This window comes from Trachemys scripta, chromosome 4 (assembly GCF_013100865.1).
Source record: "Trachemys scripta elegans isolate TJP31775 chromosome 4, CAS_Tse_1.0, whole genome shotgun sequence".
NCBI classification, from domain to species: Eukaryota; Metazoa; Chordata; order Testudines; family Emydidae; genus Trachemys; species Trachemys scripta.
The window spans coordinates 61326971-61347507 of NC_048301.1; the positions used below are offsets into that span (position 1 = coordinate 61326971).

The window sequence follows — 20537 nt, forward strand, 5'->3', positions numbered from 1 at the left end:
GATAACTAGCAATTACACTGTCTACTGTCTCTAAAGAGAAGGCAAAAGAGCTCTGCATAGGCAGCCTGTCTTTTGTGGGGGATATCATAGTATAGTCAGGGGACTGTGCAGCCTGGAAATACCCTGGTCAGAAGGGAGGAAGAGACATGTCTCCCTCCAAGAGAGGCAATGTCTGGGGAGCTAGATGAGGTGCCCTTGCTACACCACAGAAGGGGAAAATAAAGGTGCAATTGCCGTGAACTGTGACAATAACAGACAGATTTTCGGACCAGCCAATTAATGTCTTGCATATTTTTTCACCTCATGTAACCACAAGAACATTATTGGGGGTAAATAATCTTTGTGCTGGCAGGGTCTTACACACAATTTTCTTTCTTTCTAAAGGAAAAAACATTCTAGAATTAGAATTCAAAGTTCTAAAAAAAATGATTTCCAAATATTCCAGGACTGGACAGCATAAATGTCTGACAATGAGTGCTAGAGATGTCAAACACTAATGCCACCAGTTCAAATCCAGCCCCAAGTTTGTAGCAGCTGAAAGTCATTAGCATCTTTTGGCTATCTGGTGGCCTATCTGAAGTGAGCTTCAAAGGTCTCCATCCACTTCCTAGTGGATAAGTCTCCACACCACTTGAACTGGCACTACAGTGCACATGTTTTGGACACTCTCGGAGGGGGCATCAAAGACTGACTGGCCAGAGATACCAAATTATCCCACACCCTTAAGAGATATTTCTTCCAGGTCAGGGTTGAGGCCTTTTGGCGGGACAGTGCAGAGGATGCTTACACTGTGGTTGCCTATCTGATACTTTTTCTGTGAATAAATGTAAGATGTCAGGCTGATGTATTTTGAGGCTTGACACATTTCAGAAAATTCACTTTAAAGATGGTCATATACCATGCCAGTTATTGGATTCCTCTCCCTGTCTTTACAGAACTTTACCTCAAATGCCCTTTGGGCAGCAAATACACTCATTTTCATTGTTCCTATACTCCAAATACTGATGGGATGACACTCAGTCACAGGGAAAACAGGATTGTGGGCACTGCTGAATGTGAAGGACATTGGCAGTTCAGCCAATGGTTGCCTGCAGTTTAAAGGCTGGCCAACCTGGATTTAAGGACTGGCGATCAATGTATAATCCTCAACATGCTGTCAGCTACATTTCCTTCTAACTTGCTCTCATGTCAAGCCTTGCTTGGAATTCAGGAATTAGGAAGAAAACACACAGGCAGGTAACATGGAAGGATGTCCTGGCTCTGTAACAGGCCTTACCTGTTGGCTGCAAATGCTGTAGTAAACCCCCAAGTAGATGATGTATGTTGTTGTAAGAGGCTGGAGAGCTTGCCAGGTTTCGAGTCGGGATATTTCCTGGACAGACCTCCTCAGATTGGTCTCCAGGAAGGGTCTCAGGCCTGACACCTGATTCCAGGTGACTGGTGGAGGAGGAATCTGCTCTCCATCTCCTGGACCACTGCTGCAACGCAACAGAAAGATGACATGGCAAGGGGGAATTTCTCAGCAAGAATCTTATCCTTGAACCATCACAGCTAAAAACAGACTTTCCAGTTATGTGCAGTCTTAAAGACTGGCAGACAGTAGGGAAAGGTACCAGCTCAGAGCCACCACAAACCTGCCCAATCTGTCTCATGGATGTACATTATGCCAGCAATATGTGTGTCTGCCTCTTAAAAAGCTGCTAGTAAACTGCTGGTATGCCTTGAGCAGATGCCTTTGTGGAATGATCTGTAACAACTTCAGATCTCCCTTAAGGGGCCTCCAGCTAATTCAGAACATACCAGTATGTGTTAATATTCTCACCCAATCCTACTGACCCTACCTGCATTCCCTTCTACTCAACTACTTTAAATTTATCTGCCCTGCTGACCCAATAACCCAATTTGGATAGATGACTCTGGAGCTCCTTGCTCTCTTTCAACCAACCATCTTCAGGAAGTTCTACTACTTCGCTGTCTACTCTTCCTCTACAGCAGCAATAAATATTAAGACACTGGACTCAATATTGATTCCCCGGGGGAACCCATTATTAATTTTTTTCCCCATTATGAGATTTAGCTATTTACTCCCACTCATCCTCATAGAAATAAAGAGGAAGGAGACAGACAGTAATAGCCTGATATTCAGTAAAATAAGGGAGAGCTGTGGCGAATACACACAGAAGAATGGCAGAATGCATTGCCAGCTCATGGAACAATCCTCATGGCAAAAAACTGGGACGGGCAGGAAGCAGATGAGTAGCAGTGGTGAGGAATGTAGTAAAAGGTTTAGCTCATTCCCCCTGAGGAACTTTGATATGGTCTTGAAGTGAGGTGTCTTACCCCTATGGAATTTGCAAACGAGAATACTCATGTCATTGTCAAGTTAAAATTCATATACCTTTTCCTCACATATCTCTGTCACTCAGAGATTCTGAAAGGTGAAGGAATTTCTAAAATCTAATTTGCTTTCCACCATTCACTTTCTGCACCTCACTCAGTTTGGATCAGTGATGTTCAACCTGCGGCCCGCGGGCCACTTGACATCCTCAGGGCCATAGAGATTATATTGGATGCAGCCCACAATGGTAAATACGTTGAGAGCCACGGGTTTGGACAATAAAATGAGGCAGGTCAGTTTCACTTTGTTACTGCTCATCAAGTGCCTGGTTCTCACATACACTAATGAAAGCTGTTGCAGCTGAATCTCCAACCCTTTCAGGGAGCAATCAAAGGGAATCCAAAAGAGGCATAAATCTTGCTTTTCATTAAAAATAAAACCACCATGGAATAGGTTTATTTGAGTGGCATTTTATGGAGGACCAAACGCTGCTTTATTAATGATGCCCACTTCCCCTCACCAGTCCTCAGGTATTACTTTTTAAACTACAGCTGACCAGCACCACTATGGGAATTCACTTAAGAACATAAGCCATATTGGGTCAGACCAAAGCTCCATCTAGCCCAGTATCCTGTCTTCCGACAGGGCCAATGCTAGGTGCCCCAGAGAGAATGAACAGGTAATCATCAAGTGATCCATTCCCTATCACTCATTCCCAGCTTCTGGCAAACAGAAGCTAGGGGACACCATCCCTGCTCATTCTGGCTAATAGCCATTGGCGCACCTATCTTCCAGGAATTTATCTAGTTCTTTTTTGAACCCTGTTATAGTCTTGGCCTTCACAACATCCTCTGGCAAAGAGTTCCCGAGGCTGACTGTGTTGTATGAAGAAATACTTCCTTTTGTTTGTTTTAAGCCTGCTGCCTATTCATTTCATTTGGTGCCCTCTAGTTCTTGTGTTATGAGAAGGAGTAACTAACACTTCCTTATTTACTTTCTCCACACCAATCATGATTTTATAGACCTCAATCATATCCCCCTTAGTCGTCTCTTTTCCAAGTTGAAAAGTCCCAGTCTTATTAATCTCTCCTCATAGGGAAGCCATTCCATACCCCTAATAATTGTTGTTACCCTTTTCTGAATCTTTTCCAATTTCAATACATCTTTTTTGAGATGGGGCAACCACACCTGCACACAGTATTCAAGATGTGGGCGTACCATGGATTTATATACAGGCAATATGCTATTTTCTGTCTTATTATCTATCTCTTTCTTAATGACTCCCAACATTCTGTTCGCTTTTTTAACTGCTGCTACATATTGAGTGGATGTTTTCAGAAAACTATCCACAATGGCACACAATCTTTTTCTTAAGTGGTAATAACTAATTTAGAACCCATCATTTTATATGTATAATTGGGATTATGTTTTCCAATATGCATTACTTTGCATTTATCAACACTGAATTTCATCTGCCATTTTGTTGCCCAGTTTGAGAGATCCTTTAGTAGGTCTTCACAGTCTGCCTGGGATTTAACTATCTTGAGTAGTTTTGTATCAGCTGCAAATTTTGTCAGCTCACTGTTTACCCCTTTTTTCTAAATCATTTATGAATATGTTGAATAGGACTGGTCCCAGTACAGACCCCTGGGGGACACCACTATTTAGCTCTCCCCGTTCTGAAAATTGACCATTTATTCCTACCCTTTGTTTCCTATCTTTTAACTACTCCTGCACTGGTGACCTTCAGTATGCATAAGCAGCACTCTCACCTGTGGAGTGATGGGAGGACAATAACCGGGTCCTCAATGGGAGAAACTAGTGTTCCTGGGAAAGTGCTTCAATGATGCACTTTTTAAATTCAGTTGACTACAACTTTCATTACACAGAAGTACCAGGTACAGGATAGATCAACTCTGTCTCTAATCTCCACATACATCCCCATCTCTAGTTACTGTCTTGTTCCTCCTTATGTCACACCCAATGCACTAGATAACCTACTTCAGCTACTCTCAAAACATGTGTCCTTTTGCAGAATTTCTGCAAAACCCAGTAACATCTTTGGGACAGGGATCCTGCTCTCTTCTATGTATTGCACACTGATGGTACCTCTGGAAAACATGACTGTTAAGAGGATACTGTCACATAAGTCATGTTTGGAGCCTAAACTATCTAAAGTGAAGGTTAAACAAAATGGAAGGGTAGGCCATTCTACATCCATGCTTCTGCGATGGTACTGCAGACAATACCCTGGAGAGAACTGGACAGTGTCCCTTTAAAACCACAACTGACAGAAAGTGATAGGCCTACCTGCTGAGCCGGGCCTGAAGCTCTGCCGTGCATCCTGCAGTTTGAGTCACATGGGTCAGCAGGGTGACCACAGCTGTAGCTCGCTGGATGGAAAGTGGAAATGTGGGGTTTTCCTGGCAATCACTGAGCAAGTGGGGCAGGGACTGGAGAATCTTCACCAGCACGGGGTAGAGATCCCTGCAGTTTGTGATGGGGAGGACGAGTAAAAGAACAAAACCAGGAGAATGTCATTCCAAGCTCAGCAGAATGGGAATGTTCAATTAATGCAAAGCTCTTCCTGATAGATAGGGCAGTGTCCTAGCGTGATACAGTATTTATACCACACTCACTGCTCTAACATTCAATCACCTGCCCAAAGTAACATAGGTACAGACATACAGCTTTAAGGAAACCTCTTCGGTTTCTCTCCCCACTCCTCCTCCTTGGCATTAAGATTTTTTTAAAAGATAATCCTAAACTTCCTGATCTTAGTCTATGGGTTTGGAGTACTGGGGGATGGGATGTTGTGGAAGCATTATTATGAAGCAACAAGTCTCCCACCAGGGCCTGAAGACAGTGAAATTTCCTATTATCCTAATCTCTTCTGAAAGGGAGCTCCACAGCAAAGCCCTGCCACTGAAAAAGCTCTGTCCTCCACTCCTACTAACCGCATTCCTCTGGGGAACAAGTCTCTGGCTGCAGGATAGCACAGTTATCAGAAGAAGATTGTAGCTGAAGAGAAAGGGTTGATCCCTGAAGTAGCCTGGACCCAGCCCACTAATGACCTTGAAGGTCAGGTACAAGGACAGAGAATTTGACCCTCTACTGGATTGAGAGCAGAATGCAGTCAGAAGAGCACCAATTTGCATTGGCCTGTGTCGTTTAGCATGCATGCTGCTGCTTGTTGGACCATTCAGAGCTTTCGTACAGATGTCAGATTCATTCCTAGGTCTGTTGCAACAACTGAGCCTGGAGGTAATGAATGCATAGGCCACCCATGTTACATGAAAGAGCTGAATCCAGTTGTGAACAGCTGGGAGAGTGGGCATTTCTTGTCATGTGGAGAAGGAGTAGCATGATGCTGGTGCTAATACTCATTTAAACAAGGGAGATCATGAAAGGATGGAAGAAGCTGAGGTCGCAACAGAGAACTCAATGGAAGCTAGGTTTTACAGCGCCCTGGGGAGGCTCCACCGATCCCTGCAATTACCTGCCCTGGAACAGGCAGCTCATTCTCTTCATTACACAGACACTGAGTCCCCATTTCTCCAGGTTTGGGCCATACCTGTAGAGATCACAGGACTGACCGTAGCCAGCAGCCACAGCCCACAGCCGGAAAGCCTCAGTGCTCAGCCTTATGGCTTCCTCCCTGCGCAGAGGCAGGTCCTGGGGATCTTCAGCTATAAACCGACTCAGTCGACTCTTCAGCTCAAATTTATTAAGCTGGAAAGAATAAGCAGACAAATAAAGTAGTAAGATGTGTGTCTTCTTTGGGTCTTATCACTAGAGCCCCATGCACCGATACAGCTGCAGCCTCCATTCATAGATTCGAAGGCCATAAGGGACTATTGTGATCATCTAGTCTGATGTCCTGTATAACACAAACCATAGAACTTCCCGAAAATAATTCTGAGAGTGACCTTTTAAAAAAAAAAAAAACATGCAATCTTGATTTAAAAGTTATTGGTGATGGGGAATCTACCAAGACACTCTGGTCCAACGGTTAACTACCCTCACCATTAAAAATGTATGCCTTATTACCACTCTGAGTTTGTCTAGCTTCAACTTCCAGCCACAAGACTATGTTATACCTTTCTCTGCTTGACTGAAGAGCCCATCATCAAATATTTGTTCCTCACCTACGTACTTACAGATTGTAATCAAATTACCCATTAATCTCCTCTTTAAGATAAATAGATCTAATTCCTTGAGTCTGTCACTATAAGGCATGTTTTCTAATCCTTTGATCTTTCTCAGGCCTCTTCTGTACCCTCTCCAATTTATCATCAACATCCTCCTTGAATTGCGGGCACCAGAACTGGACACAGTACTCGAGCAGCGGATGCACCAGTGCCAAATACAAAGGTAAAATAACCTCTCTGCTCTTACTCGATTCACCCGTTTAAGTATCCAAGGACTGCATTAATCCCTGTTGGCCACAGCGTCACACTGGAAGCTCACATTCAGCTGATTATCCACCATGATCTCAAAATCATTTTCAGAGTCACTGCTTCTCAGGATTGGTCCCCCATTCTGTAAAGATGGCCCCCAATCTTGGTTCCTAGATGTATACATTTACATTTAGCCATATTAAAACACACATTGTTTGCTTGTGCCCAGGTTACCATACAGTGATGTAGATCACTCTGTATCAGTGGCCTGTCCTCTTCATTATTTCCCACTCCCCCAATTTGTGTGTCATCTGCAAATTTTCTCAGTGATTATTTTGTGTTTTTTTCCAGGTCACTGATCAAGATGTTAAATAGCATAGGGCCAACAACCGATCCCTGTGGAACCCCACTAGGAATACCTCATTCTATGATGATTCCCTGTTTACAATTACATTTTGAGACCTATCAGTTAGCCAGTTTCTTATTCATTTAATGTGTGCAATGCTAATTTTAATTCAACCCATTCTAAACTCCCCTTTATAATCATACAGCTCATTGTAACATTTAAAGCTATTGGTTTAGTTTGTGTTACATTAAGGTTCCATTTATAAGGGGTTAATAAATGATCAATAGATGTTACGAACATGCTATAGATGTTATAAGCAACCCACTGTGGGACTAACATTCTATAACAACCAATTAACCTTTTATTAAAAGCCTACTAATCCTTTATAAGCCATTTATAAATGAAACCTTAATATAAAAGAGTGACCTAATTTTTGATATTTGGTGGTTGTTCAAGAGGTTTTCCTCTTTCAAAATGGGGTCTCTCATGTCTGTTTTATTACTTTATTTGATAATGGGCTCTTGCTCTCTTGGAAATGTTCAGGTTTTAGTTTAGTTTCTTGGATATCAATCTACTAGGAGCCTCTATAAATACTGAATTGAAAACTCCAAGAGGTGCCTGCTGTATTATGATGGGTACCTGCCAGCCATGCTGACTTCACACGCTGCCTTGCATAACTGACTTCATTCGTTTTTCTGATTGGTTGTTGGAAGTGAGGTCATCAGTTTAATGGGCAAGGATGCTCCCAACACACGTCCCCACACACACACACACACACACACACTTGGCCTCCTATGAGGATTGTCTGACCTTAAGAGACATCTCTTAACAGTCAATCAAATTATGTAGAACATATGCATTTGGCAGCATACAGCTGAGACACACAGAGCTGGAGGGGCTGGGAGTTACACTGCTAATACACTTCTACCCCGATATAACACAAATTCGAATACAACGTGGTAAAACAGTGCTCGGGGGAAAAGGGGGGGGAGGGGGAAAAGAGGGCTGCGCAATCCGGCAGATCAAAGCAAGTTCGATATAACACGGTTTCACCAATAACACGGTAAGATTTTTTGGCTCCCGAGGACAGCGTTATATCGGGGTAGAGGTGTATTTTAAGTGTTTGGAAGCCAGCTGCTTTTCTTCATTCCAGAGATGGATTCAAATCAGAACCCAGAGCCAACCTTCCCTCCACATGAACTCTGGGTCCAACTCTACAGCTTAGACCCATCTCTAGTTAATTCCCTCCCTTTATTTAGAAAAGAAGGCATACTAAACCAGTGCTTCCACTTCTGCCCCTTATGACCAGAAAGGCCATGCTGAATCATACTGCTTACCAGTCTGGCTGTTGCATTCCTCCCCCCAGATGCCAGGACTCTGATTAACTTCATGGCGGTGGCACACGCAATGCCATGGAGGCTGGTGAGCAAGTGGCCTGGTTCAGCTGCCCGGGGATCCCACTGGATAGGGAGAAACTCTCTAACGATGGTCTCAATCAGCCGAGGACAGGCCAGGAGCTGTACAAATGCAAGCAACACAGACATTGACTCTCAGGGCAGGAAAGCAACTCTGGCAGTTTGATTGTCAGCAGGAGCAAGTAGCACAACAATACTGACACAGTCACCCTATCCCCTCTTCATTTCTCCATCTTCTTCCTCACCATTCCCCCTCCTCACCCATCACCCTCTTCTCTCTAATCTTCTGCATAGGTGGGTACCTGACTGCATGCTTCAGAGGAGTGCCTTGCTACCCGGGTGAGAATATCCAGGATGTCCAGAACTACAGCAGGGACTGGTCGCACCACCTCAAGGATGTACCTCAGCCGATGAAGAAACTGTGTCTTCAGAAGCCCCTGCAAGATAAAGAAAACAAAAACAAACCCATCACATTCCTAACATTAGCTCTACACACAATGTTCATGCTACAGCTGCTGGAGAGAAATCCCTATGAAATAGGTGTCTATTTAGAAGAACAGATTTAAAACCATCCTTTGTTTTAAAGGGAGAACTCTCCGCTAAGAGCAGCCAGTGTGAAGACAAACAAGTATAAGTTGGGATAGAGAGAGAAAGAGCAACTGGACTTCCACATGGGATCAGACCATGCACATGAGGGATCCAAACCCACATGCTTCAGCACATAAGCAAACTACTGACTGAGGGGGATATGAAGACATTTCCGCCATAATAGACAATTATGAAATAACATGCCTTTACAGGTTCTCCCACCTTCTTCTGACACAGCTGAAACTGACCATTGATCCCTGTCTAGTCCAGTATCCTGTCTCTGGCAGTGGCCAGAACCAGAAACTGAGAATGGACAGTTAATCCCATTTTATAGGTAGGAAAACTGAGGCACAGAAAGATTAGGTGACTTTTTTAGAGTTAAACAGTGGGAGATCAGAGTCAGTGTCAAAGGCAGGAACAGAATCTGAAGTTCAAGTGACATTTATTCATTTTTGGACCTGGAAAGCAGGCATTTCCAAAAACATGTGGATTACTACTCCTGTTTTATGGTAACATCTTGGTGATCTGTTCTGGCATTTAATATAAAATGCACTTGCAATAAAAATAGAGGGAACTGAATTTCAAAGAAGCAGCAGATTCATATGGCTATGATATAGCCATGGAGGCGCATAGAATGGACTTGTATCTTGAAAGGTCCCCAAATCATCTTCCTTTAGTAAAAGTCACTATAGGAGGATGCAGGCTTCTTAAATCCCTCAAAATTGCACCTTCCAACCTCATTCATGGTCATCCTCATGCTCTACTTCTTGTGACCGCAGCTCTATAAATGTTCTGTAAAAGCATACCACCATCTTATGCACATTGGACATGACCCTACCACTGCAGTCGTCATGTTCCCAACTGGTGCAAGTCTGCAACTTGCTGGGATTGTCTAAGTATCTCCTAGTTTGTTACAAAAATCAAATCAACAGACGTTAAGAAGCGGCCGTAATTTTTGGCACTGGAAACAGTTTAATATCCTCTCCTCAGCTGTTTTAACAGCCATGTTTCTGCTCATCAGTTGTCATCAGTATCATGTTGAACACTCCTATCTTAGCTGTCATAAAGACATCCATCCAGTCATACAGACCTCTGAAGACGCTAAAATGCCACTGACAAGACCAATCGAACGTATGATTTCTTTGGTTATAGAACCTCCTGCTATCAACCGACTACTCGGATAGATAAAACAGTTCAACCATTCAATGTCACTGCCATCTACATGCAGTATCGGCAGGTCATTCATTTCTGTTTTATAGGAGGCATGCATAGCTTTGGTTTTATCACCATTGGTCTTAAATCCATAGATCCTGAGTTTTTCGCAGCTCTTCCAGCATTAATTGTAGTTGGTCAGTACTCTCTCCACGTAAGGCAACATCATCCACATACGAGATCTTCTAAAGATGAATCTTTAAAATTTCAGACCTCCTACTTTGGCCTCAACCAGCTTTGTCATCAGACAGTCTATTAGAACAGTAAATAACACTGGGGAGTGAACGCACACCTGGCACACCCGATTCTACCAAAAAAAATCAAACTAATACAACTGTTGACATTCATACCTCTAAACATACTGTGGTACAACTCCACCACTAGACACACTCAAACCTCAGGCATCCCATACTTGCATAGCAGCACCCTCAGTGCTGATTGATGCACTGAGTCAAGAGTGGCCGTAGAGTCTATAAACACAATCTGAACTTCCTCTTGTCACTCTAGTCGTTTGTCAATAACATTCCACAAAGCATATATAGCATGGATTGACCTGTATGGAAACCACACTGGTTGTCTCTCATTTTGTACAAGCTGATCGCTGTCCTTTTTTTAAAAAGGGATGAAGCAACCCTTTTCTAATCTTCTGGAATGTGATTGGTTTCCCAAACTTTTAAGATAACTAAAAGCTGGACCTCCACTCTTGAGCAGTTTTGATGAAATATTGTTAAGATGTTTGTAACTGTTGGATTGCAAACAGCATTTCCTTTAATGTCACTGGCCTGTTTCTCCTGGGTTCATTTTTAGATTAAGGTTGCAGCTAACATCTTGTGGGCATCCGTTCATTAATTCACAAAAATTCATGTTAGTTCAGATTAGTCATAACACCACTTGAGGACAACAATCACATCAGCAGGATTTGGCAGTTATACTGATCTGAGACTGACCAAACTTTTCATTCAGCACCACAAGCTGAGTTCTCCTCTTCTTTGATCCTGGACTCGTTACTACTCATTTAAACACACTGCCAGTATCTCTGAGTAGAACAGAGATCTAGCTACCCCAGAGCTGCTCAGTATCCCAGAGAAACAGAATAACATGGTGACAGCTGAACACAGCCTTAAGCACTTGGGTCAAAATGCTATAATTGAGGATTTACATACCACAGTGAGCAATGGTGGCCATACTATCATTACCTAGAAGGTTGGCTCTGAGATAACAAAAATGACTGTGTTTCTAGATCTCATATCAGTGGGACAGGGATGAAGAGAAGTGCATGGAGAATTCACATTAAAGTTGTAAGTGTTTAACTGCAAAACGCAAGCATAAGAGGGAGGTGAATGAATTATTAGGTGGTCTCACTTAGGTGACATGCCATAAATGGTGGTGACATCAAGGTCACCAATGTTCCATAAATCACATTGGAATTTCAATGTACAGGTCCATCTAGCAAGCTTTAACAGCACATACAGCCTTCATGCAGATATGGTTTTGCTGCCAAGATTCTAGACATAGCTATGGGTTTACCTTTATGACATCATACCGGGCCACATCTGGATCTGGCTTGTTTTCAACCTTTGATTTTTTCCCTTGTGTTTTTTCTATTAGAGTCAATTCTTCCTCTTCCTCTTCCTCCTCCTCCTCCTCTTCACTGTTGGGGGTGAAGGGGAACACAGCCATCCCCTGGTACCATGAGAAAGTCTGGTCAAGATACTCCTGTAAGGAAAAGAAAAGCACATACGTAAATTATAGCAAAGGGAGGATGGAAAGGGAAGCATTTTAAAAATGCTTTTGAATACAAGCCAGTGCAGCCCAAAATGGGAACAAGAAACCATGGTGCATTCACAGAGCCCAAGTCTAAGCTAAAGGGACCTAGGGAGGATGCCAACCTCAGACTGGTCCAAATTCTACTGAGACAAAAGCATTCTAAACAAATATGCAGGATGGGTAGTAACGGTTTATCTAGTGGTTACCTGGAAAGTGAGATTCTTGGGTTCTATTCCGGTTTCTACTTGCGGGCTCACTGTTGACCTCAAATGGGTCACTTAGAGAGGCATTTAAGTTAAAACGTATGTTAAAATAAGAGTTATCCATTTTCTTCTACATTAAACTTTGTTTACTTTTTGCACCTTTCTCAGCTTGGGCAATGAACATATAGACTAGACAGCTTTACTTTTGTTTCTATCCCATTTCACATTCAAGTTCTTCTGCTTTAGAATAAGGCTGTAAATATCTGAGCTTCCACCACTTCAGAGAAATGTTTCCATCCAACCAGACCTGTTTTCCAGTGAATATTTTTAACTGCAGAAAAACTTTTATTTTTTTAAATGAAAACTAAATTTGAGGCTTCAACTACTTGACAGAGTCCCTTTAAACTCATATCACTTGGTCTGCCAATCAGTAAAACAAAGGTGTGGTGCGGCTTAGTTAATGCTTGTAAAGGTCTTGAACAATCTTGGATGAAAGGTGCTATAGAAGTTTGAACTATTATTAGGCACAAAAAGCAATGCTGAAAAGATGAAGGGTAAACTGTGATGTCAAGGGCTCAGAGAGAAGGCTGGGATTCCAGCTGGAAACCCTGAAATTGGGATCCACTCTTGTAAACTTAGAAGTCAAAAAGCTCTAGATAGATTATTTCAGTCTTCAAATAATTAATAAGAAATAAGTCACCTCCCTTAGGCAAGACCTAATTTATGGATGAAGGGAAGGTTTAGCTAGAATGATAAAGACCTGAAATTATAACAGAGATAACAGATATATTAACAGACCCTTAACTAGGCAGAAACTGGGCACACCTGGAAAAGCTGGAGTACTCCTCAAGAGTGAGGTCATGCACAGATGAAGGTGAGACAAGTTAATGATGACATATTTGTGGAGCATTACCCTTGGATAACAAGTTTTTTGCACATGTAAATTATCTTCCAGCTAATGATCTCAGAGTGCTTGACAATTATTAATAAATGGAGCCTCCAAACATCCCTGGTAGACAAGGCAGTATTGTTTATCCCGATTTGATACAGGCAGACTGAGGCTGTGAGACTTGTCAAAGATCACGCCACGGGTCTGTGGCACAGCCAAGGACACAATGGCAGATGCCCAGTCCAGAGCTCTACACACAAGACCATCCTTCCTTCGTACATCTGGAGCCACCCTCCGAAGCCTGATAACATGAGTGACACACTGAGGATGTTCAAAATGAGAAATCACAACACAGACAGATGCCTTTATAGTGCAATTGTTGGTAGAGTTTCTGGCCTTGCATATGCAAAGACATCATACCAAAAGTCAAGGCGGCAACATTCCTTCTTTTATGGCTCCAGCAGAGAGCACCTTGACTACTACATTTTGCTCTGGGCACCTAGTTACCAGAAACATGTAGACAATTCAAAAGGGAGTCAGAGAAAAAAAAAATCATTGAGAGGCTGGAAGGATTGGTTTATGGCACTGTTTCCAGTGCCAGGGGCAGGGCCCACCCAGGAGAGCATAAGCAGACCAAGGGATGAAGGAGCAGAGGAAAGAAACAGTAGGGGGGAGGGATAGCTCAGTGGTTTGAGCATTGGCCTGCTAAACCCAGGGTTGTGAGTTCAATCCTTGAGGGGACCATTTAGGGATCTAGGGCAAAAATCTGTCTGGGGATTGGTCCTGCTCTGAGCAGGGAGTTGGACTAGATGACCTCCTGAGGTCCCTTCCAACTCTCACATTTTATGATTCTATGACAGGGAAAGCTACATGACCCTCCATTCACCTCACCTTCCCCACTGGGACTATCCTCCTGTGATTGGAGGAAGTTGCAGGGGACTGCTTGAAAGCTACCTGCTTTCCTTGCCTACTTCAATGGCAGTCCTACTGCAGCCCCCTAGGGGAGCAGCTCCTGGTCAAAAGGCTGAAGATTCAGGCAGCAGGGCTCACCCATGCTCCTGCAGGGTAAGCCCAGCCAGGAGGGCATGTGCGTCTTTGCCCCAGAGGGTTATCCATGATATCTACACCGCAAAAAAAAAAAAAGACCTGCAGTCTTCTGGTGAAAGGGGGATGCAGGAAAGAATGAGAAACAAGACCAAGAAAACAGCAAAAGGGCCCAGGAGAAGGAAGCAGAGAAAATGAACAGATGAATAGAGTGAGAGCAGCAACTGTGCTGGGATAAGGCATGAGAGGGAGAGCATCCAGCTGCCAGTCCACTGGCTGGAAAAGGGGCACCACAAGAAAGGGCTGGAAACCACTGATGTAAGAGGTCAGATTAAAAGAACTAAATACATTTAGCCTGAAAACGGGGCTGTGAAATAATACAGTGTACATGCACACCAAAAAAACGAGAGAAGTTCAGCAGCCCTGAGATGAATTTAGGGCAAGGCAGAGTTAGTCTGAACAGCAGGAACAAATTCTGAATAGTCAGATCTATTAGCGTAATTAGGCCAAGGAAAAGGAGTGGTGGAAGCCCCATTGCTTACAGTGAGACTGAACAAAGCATGAAAATAGTGTTCTGTGGAGAATAATGACACTGACCACCATACGGCTTGGTCCAAACGACTTAATAGGCCCCTTCCTTCTGATTCCCACACCCAAATCAGTATTACACCCAGCACCACTCTCTCACCTCATCTTCAGGGGACACCAGCAGTACATGGAGAGCCCGGACAGATGCCGCAATGACATTATCCACTGTATCATCCAAGGAGAAGCGCAACAAGAAGAGGAATCCGGCATCGAGCAGCAAGCGCAGGACACTACCCTTCAGGGAGGAGGCAAACTCCCCAGCCTTGGCCTGAAAGAAATGCCATCCACAACCTCAGCATCAACAACAGGGTCACCCCATTAAAGCCAGGTGTGTATTAACATGCACCACACTTGCTGTTGCCTATGTTAAATGTAAAGCAGCTAAGAGAGCTGTGTTTGGTCAGCGACAACGATGGAGCACCCTGTCCAGTGGGAGCTGCACAGCAAGGCTGGAACATTACATACACCTCTACTCCGATATAACACGAATTCTGATATAACGCGGTAAAGCAGTGCTCCGGGTGGGGCAGGGCTGCGCACTCCATCAGATCAAAGCAAGTTCGATATAACGCGGTTTCACCTATAACGCAGTAAGATTTTTTGGCTCCCAAGGACAACGTTATATCGAGGTAGAGGTGTAGTGGCTACACATTTTTAATCCAAAGCTAATTAACTCCAGAATGACCCTCGCAGTTTCCCGCAAGTAGACTTTAGAACCAATTAAAAAGGGAATCCAGCAGGCATCCTGGACTCCAACGGACATGCAAGATGCACAGAAATTCATTAGGGTCATATTCAGTTCAGATACCCACAATGCTGTGCAGTTTGGGAAGGTTTCCAACTAACAACCTGACATGGCTTCTTTTGAACCTTCCCCTCTCTACAGAGGAGGGTCATCAAAATGCCCCGACTGGATAAATATACATAAGCAATTACACTGCAAATACACAGAGATCCATGAGGAAGGCCGTGCTGCCATGGCACATCATGAACACCAGACTGATTGCAGCTTCATGAGCCACAGTCCCCCCAAAATACTCCTTTTGTACCTCCACTAGAGGGGAGTGGTCCCACATTCCTCATGCCATTCCGCCATTTGCTGACATTTCACACTTAGTGTGAGGGATCACAACTCCTTTCCTGTTTAAGCATGACAAACTATCCCTATGACTGAACTAATGCTCTCCCACTGTGGTCTAGTCCCTCTGCACTAACCCTATCAATGTGTGGGGCAGGGAGAGTGAAAAGCAAGTGCAGCAGGAGTAGGAAGACTCTTAATCCTTTGGTTTCTATTCTTTTGTTTTCTGTATGTGAATGGCTTCCCTTCCCTCACCTCAGAGATCATACTTTTTAATTCTGGACCAAACTCCTGCTCCTCACCCCATCCCACAAAGTTCTTCACATTAAGTCCTCTCTGCATCATTCATTGCTGACATCCGCAGCACTACGTTCCCTGTGAGCCAGGTAGGAAGTTGTGCTGCTTTCCACTGAGGCAGACAATTCATTCTGCCACCGGTGCTGGTGCATTGCTTTAGGAGTAGGATGGTTTATTCTCACCTGCTATAAGAACAAGCATGTCACAGGTCTAGCTCAGCCAATGGGAGAGAAAGTGCAATAAAATAGCTTATGTCAGATGTAAGGCTGTCGACTAATCGCAGTTAACTCACGCAATTAACTCAAAAAAATTAATCGCAGTTTTATTTGCACTGTTAAACAATAGAATACCAATTGAAATTTATTAAATATTTCGGATGTTTTTCTACATTTTCATATATGTTGTATTCTGTGTTGTAATTGAAATCAAAGTGTATATTATTTTTTATTACAAGTATTTGAACTGTAAAAATGATAAACAAAGGAAATAGTATTTTTCAATTCACCTCAAGTATTGTAGCGCAATCTTTGTCCTGAAAGAGACAAACATAGATTTTTTTTTGTTACATAACTGCACTCAAAACCAAAACAATGTAAAACCTCAGAGCCTACAAGTCCACTCAGTCCTACTTCTTGTTCAGCAAATCACTAAGACAAACAAATTTGTTTGCATTTACCGGACATAATGCTGCCCTCTTCTTATTTACAATGTCACCAGAAAGTGAGAACAGGCATTTGCATAGCACTTTTGTAGCCAGCATCGCAAGATATTTACGTGCCAGATATGCTAAACATTCGTATGCCCCTTCATGCTCCAGCCACCATTCCAGAGGACATACATCCATGCTGATGATGCTGGTTAAAAATGTGTGTTAATTAAATTTGTGACTGAACCCGTTGGGGGAGAATTGTATGTCCCCTGCTCTGTTTTACCCACATTCTGCCATGTATTTCATGTGATAGCAGTCTTGGATGATGACCCAGCACATGTTGTCCATTTTAAGGACACTTTCACTGCAGATTTCACAAAACGCAAAGAAGGTACCAATGTGAGATTTCTAAAGATAGCTACAGCACTCGACCCAAGGTTTAAGAATCTGAAGTGCCTTCTAAAATCTGAGTGGGACGAGGTGTAGAGCATGCTTTCAGAAGTCTTAAAAGAGCAACACTCCAGTGCGGAAACTACAGAACCCAAACCACCAAAAAAGAAAATCAACCTTGTGCTGGTGGCATATGTCTCAGATATTGAAAATGAGCATGCGTTGGTCCGCATTACTTTGGATCGTTATCAAGCAGAACCCATCATCATCAGCATGGACGCATGTCCCCTGGAATGGTGGTTGAAGCATGAAGGGACATATGAATCTTTTAGTGCATCTGGCACGTAAGTATCTTGCGATTCCAGCTACAACAGCGCCATGAGAACGCCTGTTCTCACTGTCAGGTGACACTGTAAACAAGAACCATGCAGTATTATTTCTTGCAAATGTAAACAAACTTGTCTGTCTGAGTGATTCGCTTAACAAGAAGTAGGACTGAGTGGACTTGCAGGCTCTAAAATTTTATATTGTTTTATTTATGAATGCAGGTTTTTTTGTACATAATTTACATTTGTAAGTTCATCTTTCATGATAAAGTGATTGCACTACAGTACTTGTATTAGGTGAACTGAAAAATACTATTTCAGTTGTTTTTTTACAGTGCAAATACTTGTAATCAAAAATAAATATAAAGTGAGCACTGTACACTTTGTATTCTGTGTTGGAATTGAAAGCAATATATTTGAAAATGTAGAAAACAGCCAAAAATATTTAAATAAACGGTATTCTATTGTTTAATCACGTGATTAATCCCAATTAATTTTTTTAATCACTTGACAGCCCTAGTCAGATGAAACCATGGACCGACCAAATATGCAATTTCTGTGACACTGCTGAACAGCACTTTTGAGATAGCTGGCGCTCAGTTTTCCCATAGCACAATTCCACTTGGATTCACACAGGCCTACACCTGACATGTGCATGCACACACCCTGCCCCTTTGCCAAGGCGGCAGGGAAAGGCAATACAGTAGTTGGCTCTGCCAGCTTCACACCTGTGAGGGGTTCTCCTTCATAAAGGGGAATTTTCTGCTGATGACTTCTGGCTGGAATCCATCCACTTTGTGCTGCCTGAGCAGTGCAAAGCGAACGCATCACATTAGAGAATCTGGGCCCTGACATTGCCAGCAGTGTAAACTAGGAGGAAGAACTTCCATACAAAGGTCACTCACCTTCTGGACAACATGGCCTAGCACCTGTAGTGCCAATGTCCTCTGCTGAATGAGCTGACTGCGGCACAAGTGGAAGAGCTCTTGGAGGGAGTAACCAGCCCTCTACACAGAGGGGGAGGGGAAAGAAAAAAAAAAAATAGATAAAACAGGATCCTTAGAGTAGTTACAAAATACTACATAGCACAAGGGATAAACTGCATTGCAAAAGAGTTGTGGGTGCTGCTTTATGCAAATGACTGAAGAGATTCTACTTCATTGAGAGACTGGCTAAAGGGAGGCTTCACCTTGATAGGTAAGCCAATTGTGTGGGGGTATTCTTTTGCAAGTAGATATGTTTTAAAATGGGATTGGGGGGGGGGGGGAAATAGCAGCTCGGTATGTTCTGATTTCTCTCCTGGGTCCTACTTCAACACAGAATTATCAACGCATTCCTAAGGTCACATCACGAGGATATCCAGACACGAAGAATCTGAGAATTAAACATGGAAATCAGAATAAGGTATACTCTTTCCATTTCCACTTTATTCTGGTATCTCCCTTACTTCTGCTTCTTCTCCATGGTGGTGTAGACCCAGATGAGTAGGTAAATCTGCATCTGGAGGAATCAATTCTCCTTTCAAACTAAATCGTGCTTGCATTCCCTATTAAAAAAGAAAAAAAAAAAAAGTTATTTTACTGCCTTCCACTCCACTCAGCTTTTATATCTTACTTCCTCAATACAGTTTCAAGCTCTTAGCTCACGAAGTCCCAAGTTCTCTAGAACTTATTTCCGTTGCCCTGGTTTCTTAAATTCCAGAGCTATTTCCCCACATATTCTAGTTTCCAAACTTCAAATTCCCAGATCTCTCAACCACTAGATACTAAATTCCCATCTCAATCCCTAGTCCCCTCTAATTCCAGATCTACCCTGCATAGTATTATGGAAAAGGTAACTGGATTCTCATCACACTCTAAGAGAGGACAGGGACAGATCTGGAGAGATGCCATTGTTAGCATCATTTATAGTTTGAAGAAGAGAAGGCGCATTTTCCAGCAACATCAGTCTCTGAAGACTTCACCAGCATGAACCACACATCCCACCAACAAACGAAAAGGGAGAAAATCAGTTTCTACTTTTCAAACCTTTTTGGTTCTCCTCTGCCGGGGGTGGGGCAGATCCTTTATCCACTCCAGCTTCTCAAACTCCACATTGTTCATGTGGATCCATTCCTTCTGGGGCTTGATGGGAAGGTCAACTTCTTTGAGGAGGGAGAGAAAGCATCAGAGGCATTATCTTTCCTGGGCATAGAGAAAGACAGCCAAATATTTGGCTTTAAGAGTATTTCATGTGCAGTTTTCATGTAAAGTAACAAAAAAACATTTTCAAATTGACTCATAGCTGGTGCATAAACATCAAAGATATACTGCTGTTTTAATCTTTCATAAGCTCTAGAAGAGGAAGTAAACAGCACTGTAATGAAATTCACAGACGATGCTAATTTAGGAGGAGCTGAACACCAGACAGGATACAAACAAAGATTAGAAACATGGACAGAAAAAAAATTAGATTCAAGTTTGAGAACTGCAAGCTAACATCTGAGGGAAAATAATCTGAAACAAAGAGGTAGAAAGCTAGGAAGCAGTAATGCTGAAAGAAACAAATGAGAATGGACAGTAAATTATTAGCCTGCAGTAAATTATGGTAACAAAAAGGTCAGTGCAATATTGAGCTGCCTAGCGACATCACGTCACAGGACAGAGAAGTAATAGTCCCTCACTACACAGATCTGATGCACTCATACCTGCAATGTTGTATTCAGTTCTGGCTACCTAGTCAGAAGCTGAAGTGATTGACTTCTGAGAAAAGATTAAAAACTTGTGATGGCGTGCAAATCCCACACAGGCCCTGAGTGGGTCAATGTGAGCCTGAGAGGCCAGTTATGTTACCTGGCTGCTCCGGGAGGGACAGCCAAACTTAACTGATCATGAAGCCCAGTTGGGCAAGAGCAGGCTGGTTAGTATAAAGAGCAGAAATCTGTAGCAGAAGGGGGCTACAGCGAGAGAGTCAGGGTGGGTGGGGATAAACCCTGGGATCCTAGCCTGACTAAAGAAGGCTGGTAAGC

The 20537-nt window shown here is 43.0% G+C and overlaps 1 protein-coding gene across 3 annotated transcripts in view; it reads right to left on the reverse strand.

Moving 5' to 3' along the window:
* RPAP1 (RNA polymerase II associated protein 1) overlaps positions 1-20537 on the reverse strand; it is a 53965-nt gene that overhangs the window by 14354 nt on the left and 19074 nt on the right. For 2 of the 3 annotated variants that reach the window (XR_004645541.1, XM_034769119.1), the window contains exons 8-17: positions 19558-19673; positions 18978-19076; positions 18436-18537; positions 14891-15058; positions 11827-12015; positions 8802-8936; positions 8422-8601; positions 5913-6070; positions 4649-4825; positions 1277-1478 (exon numbers count right to left, since the gene is read on the reverse strand). Coding sequence is in view for 2 of the 3 variants with exons in the window: in XM_034769119.1 (XP_034625010.1) it covers positions 1277-1478; positions 4649-4825; positions 5913-6070; positions 8422-8601; positions 8802-8936; positions 11827-12015; positions 14891-15058; positions 18436-18537; positions 18978-19076; positions 19558-19673 (1526 nt within the window). In the remaining variant the exon portion in view is untranslated. The remainder of the gene's footprint in view (positions 1-1276; positions 1479-4648; positions 4826-5912; positions 6071-8421; positions 8602-8801; positions 8937-11826; positions 12016-14890; positions 15059-18435; positions 18538-18977; positions 19077-19557; positions 19674-20537) is intronic. The other variant, XM_034769121.1, reaches the window with a different exon arrangement.